General features: G+C 43.4%; 1 protein-coding gene across 1 annotated transcript in view; it reads right to left on the bottom strand.

The window, feature by feature from the left end:
* Positions 1-526, bottom strand: part of PHLDB3 (pleckstrin homology like domain family B member 3) — a 4,309-nt gene extending 3,783 nt beyond the window's left edge. The window contains exon 1 of the mRNA XM_015822377.1: positions 264-526. Coding sequence (XP_015677863.1) covers positions 264-494 — 231 coding nt within the window. The 5' untranslated portion in view covers positions 495-526. The remainder of the gene's footprint in view (positions 1-263) is intronic.
* Between the last annotated feature and the right edge of the window lie 22,013 nt (positions 527-22,539).

Genomic DNA, 22,539 nt, shown 5'->3' with positions numbered 1-22,539 from the left:
CCCCCCCCCCCTTCCTCCTCCTCCTCCTCCTCCTCCCTGCAAACCCCATTCCCTCTAGCACTGATGATGTTGCCTAGCTGGGTCATGAAAGGTCTACAAGAAAACGACCAAGCTCAGAGAGCACCAAGGATCCCACGAGGTATGTTTTTATTCATTACTTAAACCAGAACAAGATGAGGAGAGTTATAAGCTTTATGAGTTTGGGCGTTAAGAAAAAAGAAGAATTAGGTAAAGCTTTTTTAGCACTGGGTGCCAATACTCACCCCATGCTGGGCGCTCTCTGTGCTACTGGCTTCATCATCTTCCACACAGCCACTGGAATGACTTCCTGGCGGGGAATCGTTTTCAGAAGAAAGGGAGTCCCCTTCGGCGTTGCCCGGAGCCGGGGAACCCTCGCAATCTGGCGACTGGCTGCATTTCTGCTCGTCCAGAAGTTGACCCTTGTCCAAGGCTGCTGGATAAGGACACAGCTCGGCTTGGTTGAACAGCCCCATAGCTTTGGGGTTGACTGTCTTCAACAGCTCACGGACCCCGGGCCTGGCAGCTGTAAAGCACAGAGGCAGTTCCGTCACAAATGTAAGGAGTTTGACCGAACGACAATAAAAAGAAAAAAGAGAAGTGAGGAAGGCTCCGCCCTAATATATATTGGAGATATCTGGGTTATAGGTAGGAAAAGATTGTGTTGCTGGAATTCTTTTAATTCTGGCCTTTTCTGATTTAATTAAGGAGTCTCTGTGACAAGCTTCCTTGCCGAAGAAATTGCCTTTAAGCGGAGAACAGTTGACATGTTGGTTGACTACAATTCCCATATTGGTTCTTGGAAATTATACTTCAGCAATATCTGGAATACAGTAGATTTCCCACAATGGTCTAGGCCAGGGGTAGGCAACCTTGGCTCTTTTATGACTCGTGGACTTCAACTCCCAGAATTCCTGAGCCAGCCATGCTGAGGGGAAAGGGAGAGGTTTCCAAGCTGAGCCATGTTGGCTCAGGAATTCTGGGAGTTGAAGTCCACAAGTCATGAAGGGGCCACAGTTCCCCCATGCTGGCTCAGGAATTCTGGGAGTTGAAGTCCACGAGTCATAAAAGAGCCAAGGTTCCCCACCCCTGGTCTAGTCCAATCTTTTGAGTAAGTCCACAAATCAGTTACCAGCCAATAGTACAGGTAGACCTTGACGTACAACCACAATTGAGCGCCAGATTTCTGTTGCTAAGCAGGACAGTTGTTAAGTGAGTTTTGTCCCATTTTACGACCTTTCTTGCTGCAAGTTGTTAAGTGAGTCACGGCAGTTGTTAAGTCAGTAACACCATTGTTAACTGAATCTGGTTTCCCTCTTGACTTTGCTTGTCAGAAGGTTGCAAAAGGGGATCACATGATCCTGGGACACTGCAACCATCACAAATATGAGTCAGTGGCCAAGCGTCAGAATTTTGATCACGTGACCATGGGGAAGCTGGGACGGTCTTAAGTGTGAAAAACAGTCGTAAGTCGCTTTTTTCAGTGTCGTTGTAACTTTAGTCACTAAACAAACTATCGTAAATCAAGGACTACTTTTAAATGTTTCGCCCAAGATAGAATCCTTGATCAGCTATGCCAACCTCGGGCTACATACCACATTCTAGACACCCTACAAAATCGTCCGTGCGTTTGTGTCTGTGTGTTTATGTGCGCGCTTCCTCTGGTGATTCTACAAGTTGAATCATGAATGTTATCCTTTCACTCTTGGTGTTATTTTTAAAAATATTGTTATTTCTTTAAATTGTTATCTGCCCTGTGGCTAATTCTGCTGAGATCCCGCAGGTGGAGTCCAACTATTCCAGTGCACAAAACAGAAAAACGAACATGTGAAAAAAACGGGAAATGATTGAAAGACTTTGTGTGAACGGAAAGAAAGTTTGGTCCGTTCAGAACTAGTCATTATCAAGTCAGCCCCAAACCCTTAGGGCAGGGGTCTTCAAACGTGGCCCTTTTATGATGTGGACTTCAACTCCCAGAATTCCTCAGCCAGGCATGCTGGCTGAGGAATTCTGGGAGTTGAAGTCCACAAGTCATAAAAGGGCCACGTTTGAAGACCCCTGACCTACGGGGGTTTATATGTTAAACTCAGCACACTGATGTTGTGTTAAATCTGTTATACTCCCCCTCTACGGACACTTTTTTTTTTCAAGTGTTACATAAATAAACAGGTAAGAAACTGGTTCTGACATTCTTGGGAGGCTGGTCTCCTGAGCAAGAAACGCCCTTTGAACACAAAAACACCTCATAAAGGAAAAAAAAAACAGANGAAGGAAGGAAGGAAGGAAGGAAGGAAGGAAGGAAGGAAGGAAGGAAGGAAGGAAGGAAGGAGCGGTGGGATTCAAATATGGGAACAACCGGTTATCTGTGTGGATGCCACTTCCGGAAGTCCATTCTGGGCCTGGGCAACAAAAAATTAGCTACCGGTTCTGCCGAAGTGGTGCGAACCGGTTGAATCCCACCACTGGATAAAACCTACAGAGATGATCATATCTTTACCTCAGGCAATTACACATGGATGATGATCCCCATGCTTGGGACAAGAGGCGAACTGATCCTTGGTCTTTTGACTTCAGGAGGAGAAAACATCGCATCTTGCCCAAAGCTTTCAGCAGGCTAACAATGGTAGTTACTCGCACACGGCTCAGGGCAATGTGCATTTTGTCAGCCTCACCTGCTTAAGCACAGATGGCACAGTACATGTCACACTGGTGAGACAACCGCATAAAAATATATTGGATGCTGCCCAGAAAATTGCAGTTACTAAGTGGTGTATATGTAGATTAAATAAATAAGAATAGTACATCGGCTTGACATCCGAAGGGGGGGGGAGGAGGAGGAGGAGGAGGAGGAGGAGGAGGAGGAGGAGGAAAGATATGTCAGTATCTAACACACAATAAGAAAATAAAAATCTGAACTGTAGTCCATGAGAGAATTTTCTTGTACAAAGCTTATTGAAATAAGGAAGCTTAATTTAATTTTAGGTAAACTCATCAATTATTGTTTGTTTGTTTGTTCTTCTGATTTGTATATGCTTTAAAACAATGATCCCAGGTTTAGCCAAATGGGTCTATTTCCTGATGGCTGTTAATTGCACACCGTTTTAATCCTAAATCTGTTTGCACCCAGCGTGGCACATGGTTCACTTGCACATCTTCAATAAATAGGCATCTTCTTCCCTAAAATTAATTCTGCTGGCTGCCAGCAGTTCGATCCTGACCGTCTGAAGGTTGACTCGGCCTTCCATCCTTCCGAGGTCAGTAAAATGAGGACCCAGATTGTCAGGGGGCAACAGGCTGACTCTGTAAACCGCTTAAGAGAGGGCCGTAAAGCCCTGTGAAGCGGTATAGAAGTCTATGTGCTATTGCTATTCCTCCATTGACTCTGCTTGTCAGAAACCAGCTGGGATGGTCAGACATGATGACGCCATGACCCCAACCATCCTAAATACAGGCCAGTTGCCGAGCACCAAAATTTTGATCACATGACCATGGAGATGCTGCTGCTGTAAGTGGGAGACCTAGTCATAATTCACTTTTTTCAGTGTCATTCACTCGCTAAATGAATGGTTGCAAGTCAAGGATACCTACGCCAGGAAGTAGATGATCAGTGAAGACATTTCTCAGAGGAATCCATACACTCATTTTATGTCATTAACAGGCCCCGACTTGTTTTTTTCTTCAATCTCCCCACACTTTGCTGACTCCACCTTTCTACCTGCCGAGGCAAAGTGGCCTGATCCTAGATCCGAGCCATTGGCAGAAAGATTCAAAAAAAGGGGCACAGCTCTGGTCACATAGTCCTTGCCACCATCTTGACTTTTTTGACCCCCTTGATGGACCTTTTCTTTAGCCTTGAATGTGGCCCCCAGAAATCTGCAAAAGTAGGGAACCCTGCTGTTATTTTTAACTTGATAAGCAGCAGGAAATGATTGCAGGGCTATCCTACTGGAAGAACATTTCAGTGGGGATGAAACTGAATTTTGATTTTCATACAAGATTTTGAAGGAACGTGGTCATAGCTTTCAAAAACCAAGGGGTAGCCATGACCCCGACACTGTTTGTGACCTCCATACCCTGGAGAAGAGGTTCACAGCTCCACAGATGGAGGACTATTCCCCAAAAGTGAGTGGAGATAGAGCCAGCTTGAGGAGGGGAAGGGGGTATTCAGGAATTTTAAGGAGCAACATTGATTTTATAGACCTAATTTATACTCCATCTTTCTTCAAGTGCTCAAGACAAACACAACAGTCCTTCCTCCATTTTGTCCCCAAGCATTCTGGTGAACATGTTGGGCTAAGAGGCAGTCTGAAGTCCTCCCCAGCAACTTCCGTGGGTGAAGAGAGATTAGAATCTGGATCTTCTCATTCTTAGCTCAGTACCTTCAGCACCACCCACCTTGGATGTTGGACCGAGAGGGAATGGCTGGTTCAAAGTCTTGCCAGGAGTTCCCATGGCTGAGGATGATCTAGAACAGTGGTGGCGAATCTATGGCACGGGTGCCAGAGGCGGCACTCAGAGCTCTCTCTGTGGGCACGCGCACTGTCGCCCCAGTCCTAGGCCTTCATCTGGGTTTTATAAAACCTTTTCGCTTTAGGCCTCCGCCGCCATGTGCAAAAAAAAAAAAGGTTCAATCAATCAGTCAATTTCAACTTCTCGCTGGAAAAAAAGATCTTGCAAAGATGGAATTGATTGATTGAACTTTTTAGTCCCATCCAGTCTGTTACCACTGCAGCCACGCCCACCCAATGGGCCACACCCACCCAATGGGCCACACCCACCCAATGGGCCACACCCACCCGGCACCCGACGATGCATAAGTGGGTTTTGGGTTGCATTTTGGGCACTCGGTCTCTAAAAGGTTTGCCATCACTGACCTAGAACCTGGGTCTAATTGCTCCTAGTTCAGGGGTAGGCAACCTTGGCTCTTTTATGGCTCGTGGACTACAACTCCCAGAATTCCTGAGCCAGCATGGCTCAGCTTGGAAACCTCTCCCTTTCCCCTCAGCATGGCTGGCTCAGGAATTCTGGGAGTTGAAGTCCACGAGTCATAAAAGAGCCAAGGTTGCCTACCTCTGTCCTAGTTCAACGTTTTCATCACTATAGCATCCTGCCATCTCTAAGACCCAAGAGACTTATTTTAGCCCTTAAACTATCCCACCAAATTCAAACAAAGCTGCACATTTTGGGGTCACCACACTCGGCTGTTCTTGGAGGTCACAAAAAACATGTTGGTATGGTCCCCTGGACCATACTTTTTTCCCGTCCCTATCTTAGCACTACAACTACAACACTAGCCAGTGTACAACATGTGTAATTCAGCATCCACCTGCAGACATGAGGTTAGAGCTTAGGACATTCCAGAAATTGTCTTCTGAGTATCTACTGAGGGACAATGAACCTCACTTGAAGAGCACATGAGTTTCTCCCTTGTTATCACTCCTAGCTTCTTTCTTTCCACTTGAGATACCTTCATGTAGGACAAAAATAATAACAAGGTCAGTGTTTTTCATAGATGCCAAGAAACAGACTGAGAAGAGCCTGAAGAGCAACAGAAACAAACCGGCATCTTGTGTAGAGCTAGAAAAAAAAAATCCTTTGGGGCATTTAATGTAGGCCTTCGTGCCCCTTTAATTTTCATCCAGAAATCCCTTTTGCTGTGAACCCCAATTAGGAGTTTCAACATGAAGATCGGTGGAGCAGAATGGCGACTTTCAATTTTGGCTTAGTAGGTTGTACGAACCAGGCCCTGGAGACTGTAACTCAAGGTTTAAGGCTCAGGCTCATGTGTTGATTACGACAATTGTGGTTTATTCAACAGAGTTCAAAAAACATCATAACTTGGCAGAATTAGTAGATGCAGTCTGGAATAGCTGGGCAGGCAGTGTTTGGATAATACTGAGATGTTTAAAGACCCCAAAGTAACCCATTTGAAACTTGGCTTGTTTCGAATCAATGTATTATGGCTTAATGTCTTGTGCAAAGCCAGTCTTTTCTACCAATTTATGATTGAACAGTTGATGTTTGGGACAGTCAGCTATTTCCCCAGGACACATGTTTCTCTGGTGTGCCAGTAGCACAGTCATGAATGAGGGTGGAGGTTCGTTCTCCGAGCTTGTGGGTTGGTTTCCAAATGTTTCATTACCAGGCTAGGTAATGTCTTCAGCGGAGTTTAGGGGGTGACAGTGTCAACTCTGCTAAAGATGTTACCTAACAAAATGTTTGGAAACCAACTCACAAGCTCGGAGAATGAACCTTCACCCTCATCCTACACCGGAGCTACAGATATTTGCCACTATTGCAAAGAGTCATGAATGCCCATTAAACAGGGAGTAGCCACCTTCCTAGGGAGCCCAGTCACCCCATTAGTGACTCGGAGGCTGTACCTTCCTGTAACGTTGTTAATACTACATTACAAAACCAAAATTAAAACTATGCTGCAATGTCCTGATCAGAGAGAGAGAGAGAGAGAGAAAGAGGGAGGGAGGGAGGGAGGGGGAGAGGGAGAGGGAGAGGGAGAGGGAGTGGGAGAGGGAGAGGGAGGGGGAGAGGGAGAGAGAGGGAGAGAGAGAGAGAGGGAGAGAGAGGGAGAGGGAGAGAGAGGGAGAGGGAGGGAGAGAGAGAGAGAGGGAGGGAGAGAGAGAGAGAGAGGGAGAGAGATAGAGAGAGAGGGAGAGAGAGAGAGAGAGAGAGGAGGTGCATTCTCGCTTTTGAGAACTGCTCCGTGGCCCTACACGCAAGGGACAAGCTAGTTGGGTTGATCAGATCTAAACCTAATTCCCACTAATCCAGTGTTCCTCAACCGTGGCAACTTTAAGATACAAAACAGAATAACAGAGTTGGAAGGGATTTGGAGGTCTTCTGGTCCAGTGATGGCGAACCTTTTAGAGACCGAGTGCCCAAACTGCAACCCAAAACCCACTTATTTATCGCAAAGTGCCAACACGGCAATTTAATCTGAATACTGAGGTTTTAGTTTAGAAACATCTTTTGTCTTAAAAGAAAAACACAATAACAAAGCTTTCAATGACACAAACAACTTTTTACTGAAAGGTAAAAGTTTGCATTTGGCACGCTTTTGAACAATTAATGTGATTTTTGCTGTTGTATGCCTGCTGGTAATTTGTCTAACCTTGGCTCATACTTTGTAATTTGAAAGCAACACATGCAGCACTCAGGTCATCTGTTAGTCTGTTTCTGGTGTCAGATTTGATATAATTCAAAGCTGAAAACAGCGCGCTCGCTCTGGAGGCTTATTTTGGCTAGGAAGGGGCTTGAGAAATGTCTTTTTCCTGCGAAAACTTAGCCAAAGAGCGAGGCACGCGTGCCCACAGAGAGGGCTCCGAGTGCCACCTCTGGCAAGTGTGCCATAGGTTCGCCACCACTGTTCTAGTCCAACTCTCTGCTCAAGCAGGAAACTCCTACACCATTTTAGATGGTCATCCAATCTCCTCTTAAAAACCTCCAGGGATGGGGCATCCACAATTGCTGAAGACAAGCCGTTCTACTGATTGATTGTTTCTCCTTAGTTCTAGGATTTAATGATCTTCTTCCTGTTCCTTCTTGTCTCACCCTCAGGTGCTTTGGAGCAATACTGCTTGGGGAATTCTGGGAGTTGACGTCCACACATCTTAAAAGTTGCCAAGGCTGAGAAACACCGCTCTAAATCTTAATGCCGAACAGGAGCCAGTGGGAATGCATAATGTGCTCACCCAGCTATACATCAGCTAGGCAAGTTATGCCAACTGGCTTAATGCTGTGTATTGTGTGTCCCAATATCTATGTCAACGCTGCTAATATTGAATATTCTTGCTTTGACAATATATGCAGAACTGTCTGGTATTTTTAGAGTTAAATCAGGTGACAGGGAAAGGGGAGGAGAAAATAAGGAAAGCCTGGGAAAAAGAAACGGAAGTGAATCTTTGCCCTCCAAGTTAATTGGAAGATGTGAATCATGACTCCAAAATAGTGGAGGGGAAATGCCTGGAATGTTATGTGCAAAAGAAGGGAAATTCAGATCTTAGCATCCACCATGCTGTGCTGACACTCTGTAAAACTAATAAAAGCTTTTTAGGTTAAAAAAAAATGCCTGAAAGTTCTTTGAAGTGTTTCGTTAATCAGACACATGACAATCTAGGTGTATATTGTATGGTGTGAATTTGTCCAGATTAATTACACCTTTTGAATTCATAGTTTGAATCCATAAAAAATATCTGAGTTTCCATCACTTTTATCCATTTTGTTTCATGCAAGCTCCTTTGTCTGTTCCCTTCCTCGCCCAGAATCTCTTTTGTCATCCAATCTGGGTTTGGGAAATTGGAAACAAAGGTAATGGGACTTACAGTAGAAGACAGTCTATGAAAAAGGTAGAAACTGCAGGTCCTACTTTGCAACTAAGAGCTACTTCTAACATGAGACAAAAGAAGAGCTCCTCCTAAAATAAGCATAGATTTGCATAAGAGTTGAATAAGGGATGTAAATGCATAGATGGACATTTACAAATAAAAGCTACTCAGAGTGGGTGGACCAGATCTTCACCAGGCTAACTTTTCAGAACGCCCAGTCTGCCTCCTTGAGTTCCAGGATGGAACAAGGCGGATGTAAATAAATATACTGATTAAATATAGAAAGGGTTGGCCAGGCCCCAGTTTCTTTAAGAAGACTGCTTACCAAGATAGGAGCTGACTTCCTAAACAGGTTGTGAGATGGGCTAGCCCAGGGGTAGGCAGCCTTGGTTCATTTATGACTCGTGGACTTCAACTCCCAGAATTCCTGAGCCAGCATGGCTCAGCTTGGAAACTTCTCCCTTTCCCCTCAGCGTGGCTGGCTCGGGAATTCTGGGAGTCGAAGTCCACGAGCCATAAAAGAGCCAAGGTTGCCTACCCCTGGGCTAGCCGCTAGCTCAATGCTTTGCAAACTTGGGTTCAAGTTGGACTCCAACTCCCAGAATTCCTCAGCCAGCATGCTGACTGAAGTCATGAGGAAGGCTGGAGAATTCTGGGAGTTGAAGTCCACACGTCTTACAGTTTCCAAGTTTGAGAAACACTGAGTGAGTAGGTATACTGCAACTCACTCTTATTTCTACTCACTGATAAAAGTGTTGTCATGAAGAACTCAGTGGCCTATGAATAATGCATACCTGCTAAAGGCCCCCCCCCCCGTTCCTTAGGATTAAGAAACAAAAGGCAGGTGACAGGTGAGGCTGGTGGCTGATATTATCCTCATGGAATTTTGCGTTCTTCCTTTTCTCTTTAAGGCATGTTTAGAGCAATCAGGCCATCGAAGAGAGCATAAAGCCATTAAGATACACACACACATACATCAACCTTGCTGACAATACAAGGTTGGCAAAGTGTAATTGGAGTATAGAGGACGCAGCAATGGAAAAGTTGACTGGTGAGGCCTAATTAAATTCAAGCAGGATCGGTTCTCTTATATACAACATATCCCACAGACATGTAAGCTAAGCCGTTTAGAATAGAGGTTTGGAAGAAAAAGGGAAACTACTTTAAAATATAATTAAAATGAACCAAATAAAAATGAGTAATGAGCACAGAAGTCCAAAGGATAATCTGAAATCGTCAGGTAGCAATTAGAGGTTAAAGGGAAGAGAGAGAGATGGAGGGGAAAAAAGAGAAAATGGTTATTAGAATGCTTTTGTCTTCCTTCCTTCCTTCCTATCTTTTTACTTTCTCTCCTTCCTTCCTTCCTTCCTTCCTTCCTATCTTTTTACTTTCTCTCCTTCCTTCCTTCCTTCCTTCCTATTTTCTTTCCTTCCTTCTTTCCTTCTTTCCTTCCTTCCTTCCTTTTCTTTCTTTCTTTCTCTCTCTTTCTTTCTTTCCTTTTTCTTTCTTTGTGGTGCAGTGCCTTTCTTTCTCAGCAACACATATAGTCCTTGACTTACAACAGTACATTTAGTGACTGCTCAAAATTACAAGGGCACTGAAAAAGGTGACTTGCAATCTTTTTTCACAGCTGAACTTTTGCAGCATCCACACGTTCACGGGTTCAGAATTCAGATGTTTGGCAACTGACTCCTATTTACGACGGTTGCAGCGTCCCCGGGGTCGTGTGATCCCCTTTTGCAACCTTCTGACAAGCAAAGTCAATGGGGAAGCCAGATTCACTTAACAACCGGGTCACTAACTTAACAACTAGCGATTCACTTAACAATTGTGACAAGAAAGGTCGTAACAGGGGGCAAAACTCACTTAACAAATGTCTCACTTAACAATAGAAATTTTGTGGCTGTACGTCGAGGAGCATTTTATTTTTTAGGATCGTATTTTCACTTCAGCCTTTGGCTTCAGGGTAAAACTTATTTTACATGTATTTACAGATTCCTTTCCCTTTTATTGTTGTTTGTTTTATTTTATCATTAGCTACCTGGCCTTTAATTAGATATTTTTAAAAGCAGGAGAAAGATTATATATACATTCACACACAGCAGAGTAAATAAAAAAAAAACAGTTGTTTCTTCAACCTCTGTTAGGTATGGTAACCACCCTTAGCAGGGATAAAACGCCAGTGGTTGGTCCCTAAGCTTTCTGTGGTAGCTAATTAATGCAACTCTTCATTAGAAGATGACCAACACCATCATTTGACTCACACACCTCAACATTTTTAGCTACTGCTAAGGAGCAGGAATTAACTAAATATTTGGCAGCCTGGCTACACATTCCTTTTTCTGTATTTGCTTAATTTAACCCAGAAAATCACCTTGCAGAGTTCTGTAAAGGCCCACCTTAACAATTAAGACATTTGTGCACTGTACCGCACTAGGAATGTGGTCCATTGGTCTCCAGTGAAATCTCAAACAATTTTTAACTTGTTTTAGGAAGATCAAAGCCCACAGCCCCACCTTATAATTTATTCCTATAATTCCTTGCCCAAGAATCTAATCCAGAGTGAATAAACCCATGCCTTCCTCCCCAGGAATGTTACCTAATTAAATAAATCCAGAGATAATAATCATGTGTAGCTTTCATTCATGGATTCCGCAGTCCTAAAATCTGTGTGGCTATATGTACAAATAAAAGTAATTGTTCTGAGGTGGGGTTTTGTAACAGCACATATCCTCATGTTGAAAAAGAAGAGGAACACCTCTACACAAATAAGCAGTTGTTATCTAAAGATCTGGAAACGGAAATGGAAGAATGTCAAACCTCTAGATCAGGGGTCCCCAACCCTCGGTCTATGGACCGGTACTGGGCCGTGGCATGCCAGCAACCGGTCCACACAAACAAGTAAAGATCTATCCGCAGGATGCAGGCAGCACACAAAACCACGCACCCTCCGGTCTGTGGAAAAACCTCTCTCCATGTAACCGGTCCCTGGTGCCCAAAAGGTTGGGGACCTCTGCTCTAGATCATCGTTTCTCAACCTTGACAACTTTAAGAGGTGGAGATTTCAATTCCCAGAATTTTTCAATCTCCCAGAATTTCCCAGCTGGCAAAAGTTACAATTAAGAAGCCCATTGGTAAACTTCCAATCTCGTAGAAGACCCTTTGTGCTATTTCATATGATTTTTTTTTTTGTATTCTGAGGACAGATAGTGCTTAACTAATGATCACAATTGGGACCAGAATATATGTTGCTAAGCAAAGCAACTAAAATTGAGTCGCGGCCAACTTTATACAATCTTTTTTGTGACGGTTGTTAAGCAAGTCATCGCACTTCTTAAATGAATCCTATGGTTGTTTGAGCAAATCCAGCATCCAACTTGACTGCTTGTCAGAAGCTGGCTGGGAATGTGACAAATGGCAATCACATAATCCCAGGACGCTGCAACCGGCGTAAATATATGTTGGTTGCCAAGCACCTGAATTTTTATCACTGATAATGCAATGGTCGTAAGTGTGAGGACCAGGTTGTAAGTCACTTTTTTCAATGCCATTGTAACTGAATGATCATTATATGAAGGATTGTAAGTTGAGGACTACCTGCACAGGAGAATGTGTTTTCTCCTAGTGGGGGTGAAATTTTATGCATCATAGTCTAAAATCAGTATTTTTCAACCTTGGCAACTTTAAGATAAGTGGACTTCAGTTCCCAGAATTCCCCAGCCAGCGTGCTCCATACTGGCTAGAGAATTCTGGGAGTTGAAGTCAGCCATCTTAAAATTCCCAAGGTTGAAAAATGCTGTTAAACCGGACAGAACATCAACCTGTGAGACAGTCCTCCATCGTCTGCATAAAAACGTCTAATGATAGCTAGACAACCTCAATGGCATGAACCAAATGAAAATTCCTCCTCCACACGTGAAATAATTCCCATCTCTTGTGTGATTTACCAACCGAAAATGGCAACTCTAAGTGGGAATGAAACAACTCGCCATGACCAAATCATCACAATCAATTCACCACAGCAAAACTCACTGCAGGACAATTCAACAATTCAATTTAATTATTTAAGATATTTTTTAAAATATTTTACTTTTTGTCATCCACATTTCATTTTCTCTCTCCTTCGGGATCCTTTCTTTAAGGTTTCTCTTCCAGTATTCCTTCAATATTAGTATAACTCTTACTCAAAATATTTTTAAGAAAAAGATAAAAGTTTAAGCCGCAGATATTTTTGTTGGGTATTATGGAAGATTTGGATGCAAAAGAAATGGAATTGATGCTGAATTTTATAACTGCTGCAAGACTATTAGTAGCTCAATATTGGAAAACGGAACGTTTACCTACTATAGAAGAATGGTCACTTAAAGTCTCGAATTTAGCAGAAATGGCCAAGATTTCCGCTTATGTGAAGGATTACTCGCAAGAAAGATATATTTTGGTTTGGAGAAGATGGATAGATTATATTGAGCGTAAATATGGGACTAAAAAATATCATTTGGTTTTTGAGTAAATTTTAGAGTATTATGGTTGTATAAAGGTTAGAATATTTTATTTAGTATTATTTTTAATTATTAAAGTGTTGTTATTATTATTGTTTTTAATAATTGTACTGTTNATATATATATATATATTAGTGTAACTCTAGTCCTGCGGCAAATTTTCCTGTGGCGCGTTGGCCATGCGGATTTGACTGTGGCTAGTTGTTGCAGACCCACTCCAAGAACCTCAAATAAAGTCGCAGGTTTTATATGTGGGAAAGAAGGAATCAAATCTCTGATCTGGCCCAAGACACTCTCCATTAAGACCTTGGACAAGCTGCTGTTCACTTACCCTGGCTGACTTTTCTGGATTGCTTTAAGGATAAATGACAAATTGTCTCTCAGACGGGGCCAGAAAGCAACTTGAAGCCCATGATCTGTGGCAAGAGCATTGCCAGATTGACGTCAAAAATCCCCTTCAGCAAGAGATTTGTCTCTGCTCCAGCAACTTAGCATCTGGTTTAGATCCTTGTGGCACCCCGAATAGGCCGCTGGGATAATCTGCTTTGCTCAGCTATTTTCAAGCCGGTTGAGCAAGGGAGAAACCTACACACATGTCACATGAAAACGATGGTGGTAGTGTCTCGGTACAGCCCAGCAGGACGAAATTGCCTGCTGGCTGGGCTCCAACACGACTTCTTTTATGGTGCAATCTTCTCCAACCTGCCAGAATTCTTGATCATTATTTGCCTGTTCAACCACCTTTCTGCCTTCGCGTCATATTACGAGCCCATAGCCAGAGATGCAAATTTTCCTGGGAAAAGTCAACGTTGCTCAGAGCAGCCCCTAACTGACAGCCATCCTTGTCACAACTTGCCAATGTTTCTTCTCAAGCATGAGAGACGCTCTCTTTTAACCTGTGAATCCCTTTTGATTCCCCTTCTGGAGCTTTCCAGATCCCAGAGCGACCCGCAGCCACTTTCATCTCCTCTACGGATGGAAAGCTTTTAAGTCAACTCCACAATCCCCATTTCAAACTCCAGAAACAACAAATGGGTCTTGTAATGCTTGCTTCAAACCCTGGAACGCTGCACAGAAGGAATCCAACTTACTGGGGAAATAGTACCTTATTTGGAGACCCACCAACCGCTCCATTCTGCCTGGGTTCCCAGGGGATGAACCCCAGACAATCTGCCCCATTTGCCAGGAATCCAAGGTCATTATCTTTGACCCTTCCCAAGTTCTCCATGCCTGGCGTTCAACAACATCCAAAGCCAGATTCCCTCATTCCTCGGAGTGATACCGGAGATATTTCTCAGAGTAGAGCAGAGCGTTCATTCAATCAATTCAATCCAATTTATTGGGGTCCAAGACCAGGACCAGATAATGAACGAATAAAATTGAACATCAAGTTAAACTACAGTTGTTATAATAACTCACATCTCATATGTGAAATCCAGGCTATTGCCCATACAATATTAACTGATAAGGTAAACATTAAAATTATATCAAATATGATGTCTAAAATTAGGTGTCTATTAATTTCAGCGAAGGGGTAATATTTAAAATTTAAATGAATTATAGTTACACGGAATGCTTTGCGGGACATTGGCCCCTCGGAGCTGGACGGATCTTCTGTACAAACCTACAACAAGACACACTTTGTCTATATAAGCAGCATCTGGGCATATTGGCTGAATCTGGATGATCAGGAGATCATGTACAGAGTGCATTCATTCACTCTCATCCAAGGAGAAAGCAGGCAGCTACTTTCTCTTCCTGGATCCAGTTGCTCCCTTTTCCAATCCAATCAGATGCTCTCCTCCTCAACCAGGTGGTGGGGGAGCGAGTGGGGGGGTCTATTTCTCCTCTACCCTCCGCACCCGCTTTTCCTCCATCCTCCTCCCCCTTTACTCACCTCCCTAGCTACTCCGGGCTTCTCTCTCCATCACCCTTTGTCATCGTGGGGGGTGGTGGATGTCTTATTATCCCCAGGTGATAGGCAGCTGCCACTCACCTGGTTAAGGGGGCCCCGTTTCTTGCAATTTGCAAGCCCCCGGCGGCCAGCCGTCCTGCTGGGGGGGTGCCTGTGCCTTCCTCCTCCTTGCTCCGAAGTGGAGCGGCTTCTCCCACTGCTTCAGCCTGCAGTGTCAGCCTGCAGGAGCTGCCGCTCGGCTTCCTGGTTTTCAAACAAGTTTTACAACACTGCTTTGGAAAAACAAAACCGGTGACGTCACGGCGCTTGCTGGAAGGGGTTTGGAGGGGGGGGGGAAGAGAACTAACTGCCCTGGACAGTTTTGCTCTTAGTTGATTGGGGGCGGCGGGGGGGGGAAGAATAGGAAAATCCCAGCTGTGCTATGACGGGGGCGGGGGGGGGAGGGCTCTGCCCTGCCAGGGGGAAGAAAAGGTGGCTTCTTAAATGACAACTTACTACAGGTGGGAAATTCACAACAGGCCCAGATGAATATATAGAATATATGTGGGTAATATGCAAATATTTATTTTTTTTTGGGGGGGGGTCATATTTATGTAGTGTGATATTGGAGGTGGGTGACCGTTTGGGAACTGTAGGCAAGGAAATTTCATTTTTATGAAATGTTCCAAGTGACAATAAAGTTATTCTACTTATTCTGTTCGAGAGCTGTACGCAACGAAATTTCATTTTAATGTGTGGGCCGATTAGTGTACGTTCCAAGGGACAATAAAGTTGCCGTTCTGTTTATTCTATTCTATTTGGGAGCTGTATGCAACGAAGTTTTCATTGTAATGGATGCCGATGAGTGTACATTTAAAGTGACAATAAATTTATTCTATTTTGTTCTGTGACAAGCAGGGAGAGAACTGGGTGCAAAGGTTGCTATTTATTTATTCATTTATTTGGCAGACAAGTTCAAATACTTCTGACTGTTTATGTCAAAGAACTAGTGGGGGGGGGGAGTGGAGGTTTCTAGATGATGCTGAACTACAATTCCCAGCATTACGCATTCTGGGCCCTGCTGCACTGCTGGAAGATCTAGACCAGCCTTAGGATTCTATGATTCTGTAAGAGTCTCCTGTTTGAGCAGGGGGTTGGACTAGAAGACCTCCCAGGTCCCTTCCAGCTCTGTTATTCTGTTATAAGTTGCCCACCACGCTGGATCTAAAGCCGGGTTTGTCAGGCCTGCCAGCACTTAAACCTCTAAAGCAGGGGTAGGCAACCTTGGCTCTTTTATGACTTGTGGACTTCAACTCCCAGAATTCCTGAGCCAGCATGGCTCAGCATGGAAACCTCTCCCTTTCCCCTCAGCATGGCTGGCTCAGGAATTCTGGGAGTTGAAGTCCACGAGTCATAAAAGAGCCAAGGTTGCCTACCCCTGCTCTAAGGTAAGATCTGTCCCCACCCTCCTATTCTTCCACAAGAGCCTGAAGACCTGGCTCTGCCAGCTGGCCTGGAGATAAAATGTGAAAGTTCCACATTACAGGTAGCTGGACTGATGGAGACTCAACCTCCCCACCATCCCTCGCTCTCTGCTTTCCATCCATCCATCCATCCATCCATCCATCCATCCATCCATCCATCCATCCATCTCTTTGGCTATCATATTGATGTATTATTCTCATTGCGTTCCTTTGCCATTGTTTATTTTATTGTTCTATTATTTTACTTCCATCCTGTTAACACTCCTTTCATTTTTCTTCCTTTTTATTATTGTAAACCTCCTAGAGTAGCCCCACATCAAGACAGGCGGCAAATAAATTGAACAAATGAATAAATTAGGTTGGGGAAGGCTGGGAAGACTCTGCAGTGTGGTGGTGATGATGATGATGATGATGGACATCACCATGGAAGTCTGCAAAGGGGGATTAGACAAATCTATAGAAAACATCTGAGCAAATTTGGAACGAAGACTTGACTGTAGGCTCTCTGACAAAACATTTGCCATTTTCTAATGCAGAAGGCAATTTTGTAGGGTTCACTACTCAGGTTGCCTACCCCTGCTCTAAAGCGTTTTTTCAAACTTTCTCACTTTAAGAGGAGGTGAACTTCACCTCCCAGAATTCCCCTGAGGACTGAGTTGTTAAGTGGATTGTGTTAAGCGAATTCGGCTTCCTCCATTGACTTTGGCGGAAGCCGGCTGGAAAGGTGATCCTGGGATATGGCAACCGTCAGGGCTTTTTTTCTCATAGAACGCCCAGAACGGAGTTCCGGCACCTTTTTTGGATGGAACCTTGTAGGGTAGGCAAGGTGGGTTATATGAAGTGTATGAGTTCCGGCACCTTTCTTTTTTTTTTTTTTTTTTCAAAAAAAGCACTGGCAACCGTCGTAAATATGTGACAGTTGCCAAGTTACGTGATTGAGGGGGATGCTGGGACAGTCGTAAGTGCAAGGACCAGTCATAAGTCACTGTTTTCAGTGCCGTTGTAACTTTGGTTGGTAAACAAATGTTTGTAACCTACCTGTAGTTACATTTGCAGGAAGAATAGCAGAAAGAGGGAACTCCCTCGTGTCCGTTTCTCCATTCAAGTGGCTTCAATTTTCCCCACAACTGGCAGCCATCATTGCTACTTAATAATTATATATTATTTGTGCCTTAATAATAGAGGAAATGGCTATTTACGCTACCATATAATAAATACCTGTGGAGGCAGGCAAGGAGGTGGCAGGAAAACCAACTCCACCCTGCAAATCTTAACTGATTCTTTTTTTGTGTGTGTTCTGTGTTGTTGTTGTTGTTCTTGTTGACCACACAATCAGCCAGATGTTTAGACTCGATTTGGCATTTTTATCCACCTATCAAGTACTTCCCAAGGATCTGGAATATTATGATTCTCCTAAATTGCCTTAACATCTCACAGCTCAAGGATTTTTATTCTTCAAACTCAGATGTACGGACTTCAACTCCCAGAATTCCCCAGCCAGCATTCCTTCTGCTTCTTTTATACCACATACAATAAAATAAATAAATAAATAAATAAATACTTTATTGTCATTGTATGTGCGTACATAGTATACATATACAACGAAATTTACTTGACACCCAAAAACCAAGTCCCACACACATAATCCCCAACACACTCCCCCCACCACAATCCCCACCCCTAAAACCCCCAACATCCACACAACAGACCAAGTAAGTTAGTCTTTTTTTTTCTTCACATTATCTTTCCAAGGATTGAGATGTCATTTCTCTTATATCTCTTAATGGAAATATAGATATAGGAAATCTAGAATTAAGCTTCATTGTTCTACTACAGCATTTTTCAACCTTGGTTACTTTAAGATGGGTGGGCTTCACCTCCCAGAATTCCCTAGCCAGCATAGCAATTCTGGGAGTTGAAGTCCACCCATCTTAAAGTGCCCAAGGTTGAAAAATGCTGTAGTAGAACAATGAAGCTTAATTCTAGCTTTCCTATATAGAGTCTGCTGTACCTTGAAAGTCTGACTAAACAAAACAATACCACAATAACAGCATAATTACCTCCAACAACAATCTAACCTAATCCACACAACCACTGTTATGTTACCAAAAAGCCCCATCAAAGGGGTTATCTACCTACCAGACACATCCTCAAAGACCTGCAAAATTCAGGACCAAACAAATTGGGGAGAGGGGAGTTGTTGATGTTCCCGGGAGCCTATTATTTTATGTTAAATTATCTTTTGGAAACACACACACCCATGAGATCACGCCAGGAAAAGCTGAATAAATGTAATTGATGGTATCTCTGTGTGTGTCTGTTTGTGCAAGTCATCATTTGTTCTGAAAGAAAGGGAAACCTGTCTCTTAAACCTCAAATCATAACTATGTTTATCCGTTTCCTGTTAACATGCCTTTCTGCGTGATGCAACTTTTTGCCAAGAGCTAAGTGGACTGAAATAATATTTGCTCTTGGTTTGGCACTCGGGAGAACCAGCCGTAAATGAGATTAAACAACGAGGAAGGAAGAGGTATTTCACTACCAATTATGAAGAGGAGAGAAGGGTAGTATAGGTAAAATCCTCGATTTATGACCACAATTGAACAGTTATTAAGCGAACTTTGCCCCATTTTACGACCTTTCTTGCCACAGTTGTTAAGTGATTCACTGCAGTTGTTAAGTTAATCTGAACTTTGTCTGAAATGGTATAGGGCCGTGGTGGCGAACCTATGGCACGTGTGCCACAGGTGGCACGCAGAGCCCTCTCTGTGGGCACGCACGCCGTCACCCCAGTCCTAGGTCTTCAGCTGGGTTTTATAAAACCTTTTCTCTTTAGGCCTCCGCCGCCATATGCAAAAAAAAAAAAAAAGGTTCAATCAATCAGTCAATTTCAACTTCTCACGAAAAAAAAGATGTCACAAAGTTGGAATTCATTGATTGTACTTTTTAGTCCCACCCTGTCTGCCACGCCCACCCAATGGGCCACACCCACCCAGCACCCGATGATACATAAGTGGGTTTTGGATTGCAGTTTGGGCACTTGATCTCTAAAAGGTTCGCCATCACTGGTATAGAGTCTCCTGCCTGAGCAGGGGGTTGGACTAGATGACCTCCAAGGTCCCTTCCAACTTCTTTATTTATTTATTTATTTATTTATATTTTATTATTTTATTTTATTTTATTTTATTTTATTATTATATTTTATTTTATTTTATTTTATTTTATTTTATTTTATTTTATTTTATTTTATTATTACTACTACTATATTAGTAACACAGTTGTTAAGTGAATCTGGCTTCCCCATTGACTTGGCTTGTCAGAAGGTCACAAAAGGCGATCACATGACCCAGGGATGCTGCAACCGTCATAAATATGAGTCAGTTGCCAAGCCTCTGAATTTTATATCATGGGGATGCTGCAATGGTCGTAAGTGTGAAAAACGGTCATAAGTCACCTTTTCCAATGCCATGGTAATTTTGAACGGTCCCGAAATGAACTGTTGTAAGTCGAGGATTCCCTGAATTGAGGATAGGAGGCAGCAGGGTCTCGGAGGAGGTCAAAAAAGTCAAGATGGTGACGACAACCTGGGAATCGATGGCTGTAATGGGATGTGGGAATGGCCCAGGGAGACAGGAGGATCAGCTAGAATCTAGATAACTGTCATGCAAATGATGGCTTAGCCCAGGAAAGGGGGGAGGGTGTGGGAAGTCTATCAGAAGGGAATTACACACACACACATACACACACACAGAGCCGGTTTTCCAGATGGTAAAAAAGAGAGAAGGGAAAAATACTTTCAGATGTGCGTGATTCTGTTAATGTAACTTGCAATAAAAATAAAGCAAGGATTCATTGTGGTGCTTCTCCTCTGGACTACCTCGCAGGGCTAACAATGCCCCATCTCTAGTTCATGGGTGTTGCACAGGGAAAAAAAATGGCTTCAGTTGCACAGTTGTAGGTGCATCTGGACTTTTTGACCTCCCTCGTCCTCACAGGCACCCCTGGGCGAGAGTCTGCTTTAGTTCTGCAATCTGAAGAGGAAAAAGAAAAGAAAAAAATAAAGTAACCCAAATGCTGGTAGAGAAACAGAAGGTGATCTGGATGCTGGCTTCTGACAGGGTGTTCATTGGCCAGTGCATTGGCTTTAGATCAATGTCCTTGTCTGCTCTGTTTGCCTCTCTAATGATCTTATCTTCAGTCCATAAGGCCAAAGGCTGTACTCTGAAACTCTAAAGTCAATTCAGGAGACTTTTCTTTCTTTCTTTCTTTCTTTCTTTCTTTCTTTCTTTCTTTCTTTCTTTCTTTCTTTCTTTCTTTCTTTCTTTCTTTTCTTCATTCCTACCTTCCTCCTTTCCTTTCCTTCTTGTTTCTTTCCTTTCTTTTTTTCCTTTCCTTCTTTCTTCCTTCCTTTACTCTTCCTTTCTTTCTTTCCTTTCTTCCTTCTTTCCTTCCTTCCTACCTTCCTCCTTTCCTTTCCTTCTTGTTTCTTTCCTTTCTTTTCTTTCTTTCTTTTCCTTTCCTTCTTTCTTTCCTTTCCTTCCTTTCTTCCTTCTTTCCTTCCTTCCTACCTTCCTCCTTTCCTTTCCTTTCCTTCTTGTTTCTTTCCTTTCTTTTCTTTCTTTTCCTTTCCTTCTTCCTTCCTTCCTTTACTCTTCCTTTATTTCTTTCCTTTCCTTTCCTTCCTTTCTTCCTTCCTTCTTTCCTCCTTTCCTTTCCTTGTTTCTTTCTTTTCTTTCTTTCTTTCTTTCTTTCTTCCTTCCTTTCTTTCTTTCTTCCTTCCTTCCTTCCTTCTTTCCTCCTTTCCTTTCCTTCTTGTTTCTTTCTTTTCTTTCTTTCTTCCTTTACTCTTCTTCCTTCCTTCCTTCCTTCCTTCTTTCCTTCCTTCATTCCTTCTCTTTCTTTCTTTCTTTCTTTCTTTCTTTCTTTCTTTCTTTCTTTCTTTCTTTCTTTCTTTCTTTCTTTCCTTCCTTCTTTCTTTCTTTTCCCTCCATTTCATGAATATTTTCCTGTGCTGTAGACAGATGCCCTGTGGGACAGTGATAAGAATAAAATGCAGAACTGCCTGTCTGGTTCCAGCTGGAAGAGCAGCCACTCCCTCCTGTCACAACAATGCATTCTGTCATTTCCAAATCTGGGTGCGAGTTACGAAAACTCCTGGAACAGAGGCAGAAAATTCCCACAAATCAGGGGAACTGGACCTGTCTTTGTGTACAATCGCCCACTGGGGCAGTTGCTTTTTTACAGGTAGCCCTTGACTTACAACCATTCGTTTAATGACTGTTCAAACTTTCAACGACACTGAAAAAAGCGGCTTACAACTGGTCCTCACACTTACGACTACCGTAGCCAAATTCAGACAATGGACGTGAGGTTACGACGGTTGTAACCTGCTGGGGTCATTCGATTGCTATTTGTAACTTTTCCCACAACTTTCCAACAAGCAAAGTTGAATAAGGGAAGCCGAGTTTGCTTAATGGCAGTGTCGTTCACTTAACAACCATGGCAAAAAATGGTCATAAAATCAGGTGGAGAGCCAACTGGCCGAGCCAAGTCTTTAGGCTCTTGTGGAGGGCAGGAGCAGACCTATGGACTCCAACTTCCAGAATTCTTATCAATGCCCACGCTGGCAGTGGAATTCTGGGAATTGAAGTCCTCACACCCAAAAATGGCCAAGGTTAGGAAACTCTACACATCTCTGAATGTTTATGAGGTTCTTGCTAATAAGAACCCCCCCCAAAGAGCTGGAATATGCTCTGACCCCCACCCTACCAAATTCATGGAGGGCCAGGGTGTCTTCTGCTGCCTCTCTCTAGGAACAGATGTTGGCCATGGAGGTTCTCCTGCTCATTTTCTCAGCTAATGGTCATGGCTGAGAAGGCCAGAGGAGCAGCAGTGGTGCTGAAGGATCAGGCCTGCGTATAGAGCAGCACTAAGCAACTTTGGCCAATCTAGAAACCTTTGATGGGACTTAGCTGGGAAATCACCAAGAATCCTGACAAAGGCACCCGAGTCGTCCTTGTTTCTAAGAAAGCTCCCTAAATAAGTCTGTAAAGTCCCTAAGATTTGAGCTCAGTTCAAAGGACTTCTCCTTTTATACTTTCCTTCCCCCCCCCTATCAGTTTCTGAGATGAATCACTTTCAGTTTGATGCCTCTGATGTCATCCAGGCAGTGGTGGGATTCAAATGTGTGAACGACAGGTTCTCTGTGTGGATGCCGCTTCCGGAAGTCTGTTCTGGGCCCGGGCAACAAAAAATTAGCTACACGGTTCTGCCGGAGGGAGGGAGGGAGGGAGGGAGGGAGA

This window comes from Protobothrops mucrosquamatus, unplaced genomic scaffold, assembly GCF_001527695.2.
Source record: "Protobothrops mucrosquamatus isolate PMUCROS unplaced genomic scaffold, P.Mucros_1.0 scaffold1541, whole genome shotgun sequence".
Classification (NCBI taxonomy): Eukaryota; Metazoa; Chordata; class Lepidosauria; order Squamata; family Viperidae; genus Protobothrops; species Protobothrops mucrosquamatus.
Note: the sequence above shows the minus strand (reverse complement) of the source record. Positions and strands in the feature narration are given on the sequence as shown.